Here is a 14,225-nt window from a genome sequence, read left to right on the forward strand (position 1 = left end):
ATGGTCTAATTTTATCTTAAGTCACTAGTAGTTTTAAAACTATTACAATTATGTCCTTGTCATTCCCAAATTTTCTGGTATAATTATTTTTAGGATACTGTCAATTTTAAAATTAATTAAATTAAGCTTTAATCTCAAATCTGTCTCGTTTAATTATATTTTAGAACCTTTAAGTTTCAAAATTATTTTGAAGTTAAATAATTTATCCCATCATAGTTCAATTCTGACTCAGTCCATGTGAACACGAAACTATTTAAATTGATGTTATGGAAACTCATCCCTAATTCAACTAACTCAATTGACAAATTTAGTTGTGAATGTTAAATTTTGGGAAATGTCATTTTCTTTTCCTTTTGACAAAGAAGCCACCTATGAATATCAAAGCAGGGAATGAAGGCGGAAACAGCGCTTGGTTCCTAGCCATTGTCTCCATGGAGGAAGGATTAGATCAAGTCAAAATTTTGATCAATAATATAAAAAAATTTATATTTACATATTTTTATAATGAGTAAAATACATTCTAAATTATATTTTTGTAATAAATTTATTATTTTTAAAAAAAATTATAAATATATCACGTAATTAAAATATTATTATAAACAAATTATTGATTGTTAAATATTAGACGAAATAATGATATAGCATGGTAAATAACAATATTAGTCCTAAAAATTATACAATATATCAATTTGATCTTAATATAAATTAATTTAATAAATTTAACCATTCATTCGTTGTTACTTTTTTGGTATACTTACCGTTTAAAGAAACTTGTTGGTTCATGACATAATATAGTTATCCAACTATTGGTTTGATCCAATAAACTCGCTTGGTTTGACCATATAAAAAAATATTAAATTGATGAAATTTTTAAATATAAAAGCTTATATTTGATGAATTGATTTTAGTATGAAAAAAATCATAGAATAGATAAGTTTTGAAGAATTAAAATATTGTTATATCAAATCACATTAGACGTTTATTTTAATTTTAACGATAAATTTATTTGTTTGTAATAATATTTTAAATGAGTAACATGTTTATAATTTTTTAAAAGATAATTCGTTTATCACCAAACACATTATTAAATAACTTGAAATATATTTTTACTATTTATAATCATATTTAAATATAAGATGAATGGGACAAATAATGAAAAGTTGTTGGACCAACGACTTAAATTTGAAAGAAAAGATCAATGAAATTTAGTGCACTTTTTGTCTGTCATTGTAAGAAAATAACATTGTACATTCACGTGGGTGTTCAACCTTTTCGTCAAAATAATAAAAAAAATCTGCCGACAGTTCCTAAAACCACAATTTCCACGTAGTCAACCCATCAAAATAATGATATACATATTTAATGATGAATTAAAAATATCGTTTATGATTAAGATATATATATATATATATATTAATAATAGAATTTTAATTAATAGATTGATTTAAGTAAATTTTAGTAAATTTTGAGTTTGAGATTTTACATGTGTAGAAAATTTTTATTTAAAGATTCATTTATTAAAGTCAAATGTGTAATTTATATCGGTCTGAATTAATCATGATAAAAACCCTAGAGAGTTGAGAGGACAACCAAAAGAATAATAGTAGATTTTTTTTATATACGATGTATATAAATTTTTTTTAAAAATGGACAACATCAATACAACAAACAATTAATATAAAAAAAATTTAAATTTTAAGATGATCATATAATTAAATTACCTTAGAAAAAACAGATATATATCTTGCATACTTAATTAACAAAAGATCTTTCCATCGTCACAAATTGCTGAATCTTTCTCAATAATTGTTCAAAAAGTAGGAAAAAAAAAGCCATACACGTCAATCAAAACCTACGAAAGAAGCCTTTTCAATGGCATTTCACGAGCAAGGTAAAAGCGTGCCTTTGGCATACCAAAAAACTAAAAATAAAAATTCCTTATTTTGTACTTAAAACATCAGCCTAAACAACGGTTATAACCTCTGTGTAACGACAGTTATTGAAATCTAGGACTTAAAACCGAAATTGTCGGCCGGTGTAAGTCTGACCGAAGGACCAACCCGGTGGAGCAACGTTGTAAGACAGAACACTGCGGCCATCGCTGGTTGTAACCAGAAACGACAAGCTTTGGCCATTGAGGTAAGCATTGCTTTGCCAGTTTTGGCCCCAGTTCCTTGACATCGGTTGCCATCTTGTCCTTGAACCTTTAATGGCGACGGAGTGAACATCACCGGCGCCTCCAACATTGGTTACAAGCACTAAATTGAAGTAAGAATGTCCATTGACGGTGAACCTTATCCCCCCTCTTTTCCTGCATCTCACCCTTCTATAAATGACGGGCACAATCCCAGCTTTGTACTGAGCAATGTGTTGGAAAATAGGCTGAGAGAGATCGAAGTGGTGATTAGGAGGGTCACACCAGCCACCCGGTGGGCAGAAGTTAGTGGCGGTGACCACGATGGAACCAGGCAGGCACCATTTTGGGTCGTTCACGCACCTCAGCTCATAACATGCACCGCAACTCAGCCCATTGTCGAACAATGCAGTACTCAATGCTGCCGTGTTAACACCATATCCTTGGCTATACAGGTTACCGTACCCACATGCTCCACCTACACCAAAATAACCCAAAATGTCAACCCAAATTTCATCGCAGGGATGAACGCATTATTTTATATTTTAGGTATGTCAGGAAGAGAATGTACCCATTGTTCCAGAAGCATCGCCGCCTCCATAAAAAGTGGCATGAGCATTGATCCATGGTCCATGGTATCCTCGATGGGCATGATTGCGATGATTCCATGGAAAACCATGGACGAAGTTGATGACTTGATCAAGTGATACAACCAGAACAACAAACCACAAAAGCCCCATTTCCCTGCACATGAAAAGAACAAACTCCATCAACTCGGAAGTGAAAATAGGAACGAAAAAGAGGAGTGTGAATGGGAAATGAACCTTGAAAAGTGTTGTTTATGGAAATGGAGAGGGGGTGATTGAAGTGGAATAAATAGAGGGCAGTCAAAATCAAACCAGTTGAGCTGTTGGGACCAAGCCACTGTAATTGTGGGGCTTTATGCTGATTGTGCGGAAATATGGGAGATAGCTGGGCAAGTCTTAAGGAATAAAATTAAAACGCGTAGGTTTTTAACGTGGGATGGGGTGGCCATTGGAGGGGACAACAGCACAAACGAATCCATGAAGTTATAAACAGTCTGGTGGTTTAAGTGAATCCTTTTTAACGTCATATTGGTTGCATGAGGAGGACAAAACCAAAATTGGCCTCATCTAGAAGAGAATATTTTGCTGCTGTAAAGACTTTTTGGACCATTAATCGTGCAGCGTAACTATTGTCGGGATTTAAATAGCCGTTCGTTATTAAAATAGCGGTTGTTATATAGCTGTAATTTAACTCCTTAAATTCGGTATGACGTTACGATTGAATCTTGAAGACCACTAATTTAGATTATCAAAAATCATGAAATTTTCGGATTATAAAATGCATCATCAGAAAATTGATATAAATCCGTAAACATAAATAAGAGTTAATAATACTGCAGACACCCATTTTCTTAAAAGATAGAACTAGCAAGAATTTCTCTCTTAAGAGGACTCTTCCACCACCATATCTTTTAAAGCAACAACCACACCAACAAACGTGCAATAACCGAGCAAGAAGTCTAGTTGCATTAGGATTCTATTATTAATAGGATTCTAAAAATAGTTAATTTTTTTCACTATAAATACATGTAATTCTCCTCATTTGTAACACACGATTTACATACAAAATATAGATGAAAGCACGAAAAATACAAAGGCAAAGCTATTGTAAACGATTCGAAAAGGAAATAAAATGTATCATCTTTTTTTACTTTTAATTCGGTCTCTTACATTTATGTTTTAATTATTATTATTTTATTTATTTAACTTTATTTATACGCACATTTCTCTTGTTACTCATTTTATTTAATTGTTTTGTTATTTTTCTTTTCTTTTTTTCATGTAATATTTTTTTACATTTTTTACATTTTATGCATTTTCATTTTTACTTTAGTATATATTTTTATTTTTTTAGATTATATATATATATTATTTTTATTTTTTTATTATTATTTTATTTATTTGTTTTATTTATATATTTTTTTCTTCTTTTTCTTTATTTTTTATTTTTTTTATATTTATTTTACTTACTATTTTATCTTTACTTTCTTTATCTTATCTTTTATTTAATTTGTTTTTTCTTCATTTTAATTTAATTTATTTATTTATTTTTTACCTTTTTATCTAACATGGTTTTTTGACCTTCTTAAGACCACACCTTTAAAACCATCTAAGGTAAGTAATTGTGATCATATTTTTACCTTTTAATTTTAAATTACAATTTTCTTAATTTAAGACAACCTGCAAATTAATTGGTACCGAAAGGATGGTTCAAGGGTGCTAATCCTTCCTTGACCGTAACCGACTCCCGAACCCGATACATTTCTGGTAAAAACGTAGATCAGGTAAAATGGTGTCCGACCCACCTAAATTCGTTTTAAAGTGGTCGGTGGTGACTCCCAACCCAATTATTTTAAGTCGAAGCCCAATTCGGGGCCCAACCGAAAGACGGTTATGACAGCTTGGCGACTCCGTTGGGGACAAGTAAGTGAGTCAGGTCGAAATTAATTGTCGGTTGTCTTTTTTTAGCGAAAATTACAAGTTTAAATTTTAATTTATTTATTCGATTCTAATTATTTATCTTTGATTTTTTTTCAAGTAAATAGTTGTACTGACGTTTTTTCAATGATTTCAGATTTTTGAAAAAGTTTCCATCTTTGACTCTATACCCGAGCTCCGAACCCTTTTAAGTGGGGGGTGAAAGCGACGCCTTCGTGTGAATTTATTCACCGTATGGGCCTAGCAAGTAACCTTCGGGATTCATATACCGTATGTCTTCGTGTGAATTTATTCTCCGTATGGGCATAAGGGAATGTATCATCTCGAGTTTAACTTAGTCCACACAAGTTTGTAATGGGTTTATGACTAAGGGTCTGGCAAGCCCAAGGGGGCACCAGCAAGGAGAACTCGGGAACCATTTTTTAGAACCTAACCCGGGAGACGATGGAGAATTAGAGCCCACCCCAAAACCTCATTTCCAAACCCTAGGTTGCTTTACTTCTTGCTTTATTTTCTGTTCAAAGCATGCGAACTAGACTAATATGCGGTTAGGATTTGTTTGAAATTAGCATGTGGGATAGAGATCATGTCCAGGTAGGAATAATAAGCATGTGGGGTAGGACTCTTTATTTTCATCATTTTTTTTTATTTTTATCCTTATTTCACTAACTTTTTTTCCTTTTATTTTTGCTCTTTGGCATTTTTTTTCATTTACATCATTCAAAAGAGGTGTTGATCCACCAAAAACGTGTTTGTTAAAACATGAATAATCTGCATTAATGGACAAAGGGGTTGTAATACAAGAGGTGAAAAATACAGGGGTCAGACTATGGTCCGAAAAGACTCAGAAAGAAAATTAGGACAATTTGCAAGACAACTATGTGTCACATTCGATCAAGAAGACATGGTGCCCATAATCAAATAGATCAAAAGTCAACTTTTCAAAAATGGGTTGACAAAGATGGCAGGGGCAAGATGAGAAAAAGGTTACTGACCTCGAGAGTCCCTTCAAAGACAAAAAGAACAAGATGACAAAATGATAGCTGAATTGGAAGCCATTGTCGACAAATTCAATGAACTTCAGATAATCCCTTTGATGGAGGATTTCAATGATGTTTCCGTTATAGAACATGTTCAGCAAAGGATGAAAGTCAGAGATGCAGTCATTCGATACTTCTAGGAACAAGTACAAAAAATAACTCAACATTTTCACGGTTCATCCAGAGAGGCCGGAGCGGTTTGACAATTTATTCAATCGGTGAAAGACAAAGGCAAATGACTAGTCAACCTGTTCTGGGTCTAGAGGATTTAGTCCAGATGTACCTTTAAATATGTTTATTGTCTCTTAAAAGATAAAATACTTTTGTCCCAATAAAGATTATTTATAATAACATACATGTTTTTGGATCAATGCCTCGAACATTTCATGCATTTTTGCATTTTGCATTTTGCATTTTGCATATACATTTCATTTTTTAAGCATTTTCATAAACATGAAATTTCTTCATGGAGAATTCGATGAAGTGGTTTTAACCACATGACACCACATGGAAGCAAGATTGTATCATCAAAAGAAAAAAACTGAAATCACAACGAATGAGCCCGATCTGCTAGTTGTACGACTAAGCCTACCAGGATGATCTGAGAAAAGAGTCCACATCTCCTAAGGGCTACGATTTTGAAGCTTTTTGTAGTTACCACATAGGAACCCCCAAACATTCCTCTGAGAACTATAAGGCGCTGAAGCGCGAGATCCAAAACTTGATGGATTCAGAGGCATAGACAGGCGAAGAAGAGGGCATTGCGTATATCATTTGCACTTAGAGGATTGTTTTGTTTGAACACGTCTTTGATCTTTCTTGTTTGCTTAATCTTTTAAACGATTGAATTTATGCTACTTTCTAAGGTGGAGTAATTGAACAAATTTTAATCTTTAGTTCTTCGAATATTAAATAAATTAAGAATTCTTTTAATTCTTCAAGAATTATAGATTTTTAACATATGGCAAGATTCAACCATTCTTATCCTGTCTCAAACCCCAAAATAAAATACCTTGATTCTTTACCCAAAATAACTCATGGTCATTACCAAAAAGACCAAATTTTGACATTACTCCCTTTGATTTTTTTTTAACAATGTCTTTATCTTTTTGATACACCCATACCTTTCTTTGAATCAATAAAGTCACACCATTGTCTTTTTAGACTCAAAATTGACATTTTTATACCATTAAAACCCAAGGCATTGAGTTGTTCATTTGAACATGAGCATTCTTCTAAGACACAACTTGGGGCATCTCGCAGGAAGCCTGAACATTGAGACATGTTAGGGGCAAGAAATAGAAAGAAGAATTCACTCGAAATAATTCTATCATGCATTAATTACACTGTTTTTATGTGAATAAAATTAATTCTGAAAATCTATCCCCCTGGGGATACCTCTTCTGTGAAAGCTTCCATGTATGAAATGATAAACAACTTTCTTTCTTTACCCCTTCAAAACAGGAGAAAATATATATCCCTTGTGTCCCCTTTTGAGTTTATAGTATTTTTCTTCTGATTCAACCCTAACCAAGGATCACCCTCCACACTGGGGGGCAAGGTGGAGAAAATCTGCTCGCATGAGTGCAGATATTGATTCAGATGAAATTCTGAAAGGTGAACCAAATGCCAAGTGTGAAGATTCAATCAGAACAAAAATAGAAAAAATAGAAAAAAAGCAAAGAAAAAAACAAAGAAAAATTAAAGAAAAAAGAAGACAAGATGCATATGCAAAGATTCCCTCGATTCAAACAACGCATCAAGATTCAAACTATGAGATTGATCAAGCATAATCATTTCCGAATCACTGAACCACTTCACTCGAAGATCAAAGAGCATCAAATGAGATTGATCAAGCACAATCATTTCTAAATCATCGAATCACTCCACTCGAAGATCATAGAGCATCAATAGAGAGACACATACAAGCATATTCAAATTGAGCAAGATATGATTGAAGACATCAGAATGAATTGATCATTGGTTCAATACCCTGAAATACTTGTTTGGGCCTATTTATCTTTTTCTTTCATAACCATGAATCATGACCTACATTACGTGCCTTAAAAGTCCCTTCTAATCATACATGGATTTCTGAACAGAAGAGACTATTTTCAGATTTCATCCCGCCCATCAGGATTAATCTTTATTTGCAAAAAATACTGTAATTAATGCATGATAGAGAAAAATAACAAAAGGGGGTTCAAGACGTAAATTTCAAATGGTGTCTTGAAACCAAAAGAGGATTCGAGTTGATAATTTGAAAATGCTACTTGAATACAAAAATTGGACAGCTGAGGCGATCACACAAATTCCTTGATAAGGCATCGCACAATCCGAGCGTGACCATGAAAGCTGAGAATCGGAGAATACTTCCAATAGAGGAGCATCAAGCTACCCCATCAAACCTTTGAGCATCAAATAAACAAAAATGTCAAACCTTTGACCAAACACAATAACCTGAGACTTTTTTATCATTTCCTTACTTAACCATTTCCCAAAAATAGCTTTGATCTTGGCACTTGTCAAATAGCTATAATTTATTGAAGGATTAACAATGAAATTAATTCTTTGATATCCAATGAACTCTAGTTTTATGATTTGTCTCAATTGTAAAATCGTGAAAGGGGCAATATTTTCAAAATTTTTGATTAAACATTTTTTGAAACTCTTTTTGATATTTTCAGAACTTTGGAAATAAAAGAGAAAGAAAAACATTTTTTTTCAAATAAGACAATCTCTCTAGAGTGGATCTTGGTAAATGACATGTGGCTCTTAGACATAAAACTCATGCTTAGAATCAATGCTGAAGCAAGAAATGAGGAATATTGGGGGCATTCTTGGAGATTCAACATCGAATATTGGGGCTTTTTTGGAGATTCAACATCGAATATTGGGGTATCTTTGGGGATTCAACATCCTGATATGAATTATCAGACCTTTTGAAGACATTTCCTCCACATGCAGGAACAAGCAGACAAAGCACGAGACTCCATCCAGGGGATAAAACATAACTAATTCATGTTACATACATCTTAGACATACTTAAGAGCATCACATTTATCATTTTTTGTAAACATAAGTTTTTGCAGCTTTTAAAGTCAAGTTTCAATTTCAAGAGGAAGGATACTCGATTCAAAAGCACATTCAAAAGTTGATGGTGGTTGCTCGACCTCACAGCGAAGGGGCGACTGTCTGACAACAAAACAACTTTCCAGTTTCAGTCAGAGTCAATTTCAACTTCACAGCGAAGGATATTGTACTCGAAGCGACACAATTTGCTCGAGAGTAGATTTCAACTTCACGAAGAAGGATATCTAGCTCGAAACCAAACTTCATAATAAAGGGGTCATCCACGGTTTCAACTTCACGGCGAAGGGAATCGTGTCCACCCGCAACATACAATACTTGGATTTCAACCTCACAACGAAGGATATCCAAGTCAAGGCTCAACTTCACGACGAAGGGGCCACCTGCGTTTTCAACTCCACGACTAAGGATATCGTACCCACACATCCACGATTTCAACTCCACGACGGAGGATATCGTGCCACCCGAGACAATACAAGTTCAACTTCACAACGAAGGGATGCCTGGTTGTCAACAAATAATTTCCCAATTTCAGAGCCAATTTCAACTTCACAACGAAGGATATTGGACTCAAGACAACACAAGTTCAACTTCACAACGAAGGGACGACTGGTTGTCAACAAACAATTTCCCAGTTTCAAAACCAATTTCAACTTCACAGCGAAGGATATTGGACTCGAGACAACACAAGTTCAACTTCACAGCGAAGGGACAACTGGTTGTCAACAAACAATTTCCAAGTTCCATAGCCAATTTCAACTTCACGGCGGAGGATATTGGACTCAGAACAATACAACTTATTTGGATTTCAACTTCACGATGAAAAATATCCAATTCCAAGGCTCAACTTCACAATGAATGGACCATCCACGGTTTTAACTTCACGACGAAGGGAATCGTGCTCACCATTGTCTCTCTTGAGATATTTTCCAAGTTTTGTCTCTCTTGAGACAGTTTCCCTTGAAACATAATCTTTGAATATCTTTTCCTTGAAACAAATTTCGTCTCCCTTGAGACATTTTCTTTTGGAACTAAGTTTTGTCTCTCTTGAGATAGTTTCTCTTGAAGCATAAACTTTGAAAACATTTCCCTTGAAACACAAAATATTTGAATAAGTTCCCCTTGAAACAAATTTTGTCTCCCTTGAGACAGTTTCTCTTGAAACATAAACATTGAAAACATTTCCCTTGAAATGAATTTTGTCTCTCTTGAGATAGTTTCTCTTGAAACAAAATCTTTGAATCTGTTTCCCTTGAAACAAATTTCGTCTCCCTTGAGAAATTTTCTGTTGGAACTAAGTTTTGTTTCTCTTGAGATAGTTTCTCTTGAAACATAAACATTAAAAACATTTCCCTTGAAATGAATTTTGAGATAGGTTCCCTTGAAACAAAATTTTGTATCCCTTGAGACAGTTTCCCTTGAAACTTCAATATTTGAATACAGTTTCTCTTGAAACACAAAAAACCTTTGAAATTGTTTCTCTTGAAACACAAAAAAAAACCTTTGAAAATGTTTCTCTTGAAATACCAAACCCTCGAGTTTGATTACACTCAGCTTCGAGGGCACATCATTTACAGTATAACTCAAGGCTAGAAGGGTTATCTGTCACCAAAAAACCTTCGAGTTCGACTATTCTCAGCTCTAAGGCACATCATTTACAGCATAGCTCAAGGCAAGAAGGGTTATCTGTCAATAAAATTGTCGAGTTCGATTCTATTCAGCTCGATGACACCTCAATCACACTATTGTCCGGCTGTAATTGAGGTTTTCAAGACGAGAAGAAGGTATGGGTTAGCCGTGCCTTAGTATCAAGAAGCCTTTTTCCGTCAGCATAGCTTAAGTCGAGAAAAACTATCTTTCAGCAAAGACTTTTCGAGTTCGGTTTCATTCAGCTCAAGGGCATATCAACCACATTGTGGAGTCAAGAGATTACTTTCCAGTCGATTTTTTAGCCAAGGTCTTTAAATCGAGAAAAAGACCAGAGTGGACTACAACAAGAAGCCACATTCTGATTTAAATCATTTCAAGATGGACTCGACTTCGCGACGGAGGATTCATCCGTAATTCAATTCGACAAGTAGTTATTTTTCAACTCCACTGAACGAAAATTTGTGTCTTTTTATCTTTGTCCTATTTTTCGTTCCACGAAAAAGGACAAAAAAGGACAGCTGTAGACACCCATTTTCTTAAAAGATAGAACTAGCAAGAGTTTCTCTCCTAGAAGGACTCTTCCACCACCATATCTTTTAAAGTAACAACCACACCAATAAACGTGCAACAACCGAGCAAGGAGTCTAGTTGCATTAGGATTCTAAAAATAGTTAGTTTTTTCACTATACATACATGTAATCCTCCCCATTTGTAACACACGATTTACATACAAAATACAGAGGAAAGCACGGAAAATACAAAGGCAAAGCTATTGTAAACGATTCGAAAAGGAAATAAAAGGTAGCATTTTTTTTTTACTTTTGATTCGGTCTCTTACATTTACGTTTTAATTATTATTATTTTATTTATTTAACTTCATTTATACGCACATTTCCCTTGTTACTCATTTTATTTAATTGTTTTGTTATTTTTTTTCTTTTTTTTTCATGTAATATTTTTTTACATTTTATGCATTTTCATTTTTACTTTAGTATATATTTTTAATTTTTAGATTATATATATATATATATATTATTTTTTTATTATCAGTTTTATTAATTTATATATATATATATTATTTTTTTATTTTTCAATTTATTATATATATATATATATATATTTTTACTTTTTTATTATTATTTTATTTATTTGTTTTATTTATATATATTTTTTCTTCTTTTTCTTTATTTTTTATATTTATTTTACTTACTATTTTATCTTTACTTTTTTTATCTTATCTTTTATTTAATTTGTTTTTTCTTCATTTTAATTAATTAATTTATTTATTTATTTCTTACCTTTTTATCTAACATGATTTTTTGACCTTCTTAAGACCACACCTTTAAAACTATCTAAGGTAAGTAATTGTGATCGTATTTTTACCTTTTAATTTTAAATTACAATTTCTTAATTTAAGACAACCGACAAATTAATTGGTACCGAAAGGGTGGTTCAAGGGTGTTAATCCTTCCTTGACCGTAACCGACTCCCGAACCCGACGCATTTATGGTAAAAACGCATATCAGGTAAGATGGTGTCTGACCCACCTAAATTTGTTTTAAAGTGATCGGTGGCGACTCCCAACCCAATTATTTCAAGTCGAAGCCCAATTCGGGGCCCAACCAAAAGACGGTTACGAAAAATACATACTACAATTCGAATTTAAAATCCAAAACATGTAAAAATATAATATCCCAAAGAACCATATAAAAATATATAAAAAAAGCAACGGAAAATAAATAATATAAAGTCTAAAAACATTCATACAGTGTCTGAAAGGAAAACGTGCTACTAAACGATCCTCCAAGTACCAGTCATAGTCCTAAAAGTCAAAGGGATCTGAAAAAGAAAAAAATAGAAAGTGAGCTAATAAATTCAGTGTGTCTCCTAAATACAACATATATATATATATAACAGCATGCATAGATAATATGTAAATAGTAACATTAGAAATTAATCATCAGAATATAGCAACTACATTACATAATTTTACCTTTCACCGCGGATAAAACTGAATGGAAACGTTACCCTCTGAAGATATATCCAAATCAGAATACAGAAAATCAGGATGAAGATGTAACCCTGCGTAAAGAATCTAGTCAGAATTAGAATAAGGATATCACCCAATCGGGAACATAAGATAAAAAGGGAAATTTAATCTCACACATGCTTAAGTACAATTCTAATCAATCAATCAACACAACAAATGGGTTTAAGACGTCACATTGTCGCTTAAACAGTCATCAAATTTAAAATCTTTCTTTTTCATCGTAAACCAAAACATTATATGAATATTCCAAAATAGTTAAAAATATATTTATACAAAATTGAAATTTCGTGACAATTTAATATATAAATCAAAATAGCCAAATATCAATAGAGTTTACAAACTAGTAATACAAATTATGAGTATACATATAAGTGTTATACTTCGATGATATGTTGCTGAAAATCATGTTATGATAATACTTCTTGAACAAATTCAAGCTACAACCTGTAAACGAAAATATCTTAACGATGAGCTTTACAAAGTTCAATGGTACACTTCTACTCTATTGCACTACCTGCAATTTATAAATATAAGCGATACAATTGGTCGAATGAGGTGATGTGAGATTATGACTTTGTAAGTGACTTTTTTATATTCTTGATCATCATTATATGCTCTTTTTCTTCTTGTAATTGGAGAGGTTCCTTAATGAGGCATATGATGTTCTTGTATGTCCATTTTTCTTAAATAAAAATCATACATTGTTTAACCGTATATATATATATATATATATATATATATATATATAAAAGCATCCTAGACAATATAAGTAAAGAGGATCAAGTACAAGCATATAATATTATCAATAAAGTATCATACTAGTCAATGTCAATTTATAATCTACACGATTGTGTGCATCTAAATTGTATACATGCCTAATTTTTCACATGAATCTAATTTATGGGATTACTAATCATATAGAATGGAATATAATCATTATTGATATCTTAAATTGGAATAAATCTCATTTCTCTCTTATGTTTTATTTATCAACCTTCTCCAAAGGTTTAGTTGACATTTTTTTATAAAAAAATTATTTCTAACGTTATATGCAACCCGTGGACACAATTCTTTAATTTTAATATTTGTTTTATCACCCAATATCTTAAATAAATTATTGAAATATATATGTATATATATTTTTTTCTTATAATTAATTTATAACTGAATACAACGAGAAAAATAATGTAAATTCTTGGGTCCAAAATGCTTTTATTTTTTTGTTGTCCTTCTGGTTCCAAGACTTCATCCTAATTAATTCAAACCGACTCGCATTGCAAACTTGATTTTGATAGGTGAATCTCCCAAAGAGAATTTTTTTTTCATACACAAGATCTCGAACTTGTTTAAACGATATCAAACTACTTACTACTTAAACTAATCTCATTAGTAGTCCAAAATATTCTAAATTCCAATGGACTTGATTTTGATGATTCAAATCTTTAGCTCTATTGAATTTTCTTTACTTAAATTATATTATATTTTTAAATTTAATTTTTTAATTGATTTCTCCCTTTTCATTTCATAGATATAAAATAGGATAAAATATTAAAATTTCTAATCCAAGCTTAAAAACATTATTATTATTTAAATTTCATCCATATTTTAAATTTTAGAACCTATTACTAATGTGTTATGTATACTATTATATTTAATTCCATAACTGAGTATAGTCTGATCAATTAACCGGTCATCAATTCAATTAGAAAATGACAAATACATGTATGTTTAAGTCT

The 14,225-nt window shown here is 32.1% G+C and overlaps 1 protein-coding gene across 1 annotated transcript; it reads right to left on the bottom strand.

The window, feature by feature from the left end:
- Window positions 1–1,917: 1,917 nt before the first annotated feature.
- Window positions 1,918–2,942, bottom strand: LOC120140197 (expansin-A5-like). The gene is made up of 2 exons (XM_039155211.1): window positions 2,706–2,942; window positions 1,918–2,612 (listed from the first exon to the last, which is right to left on the bottom strand). The coding sequence occupies exons 1-2, from the start codon at window positions 2,902–2,904 to the stop codon at window positions 2,014–2,016; spliced, it is 798 nt and encodes a 265-aa protein (XP_039011142.1). The 5' UTR covers window positions 2,905–2,942; the 3' UTR covers window positions 1,918–2,013.
- Between the last annotated feature and the right edge of the window lie 11,283 nt (window positions 2,943–14,225).

Source organism: Hibiscus syriacus, unplaced genomic scaffold, assembly GCF_006381635.1.
Source record: "Hibiscus syriacus cultivar Baekdansim isolate YM2019G1 unplaced genomic scaffold, ASM638163v2 tig00110783_pilon, whole genome shotgun sequence".
Lineage (NCBI taxonomy): Eukaryota > Viridiplantae > Streptophyta > Magnoliopsida > Malvales > Malvaceae > Hibiscus > Hibiscus syriacus.

Bases quoted from the DNA above. Each gene is read 5' to 3' on its own strand.
- LOC120140197 (XM_039155211.1), bottom strand. From the start codon at position 2,904: ATGGAGTTTGTTCTTTTCATGTGCAGGGAAATGGGGCTTTTGTGGTTT. The intron at 2,613-2,705 runs GTACATTCTCTT...ATTTTGGTGTAG, and splicing joins CGATGCTTCTGGAACAATGG to GTGGAGCATGTGGGTACGGT.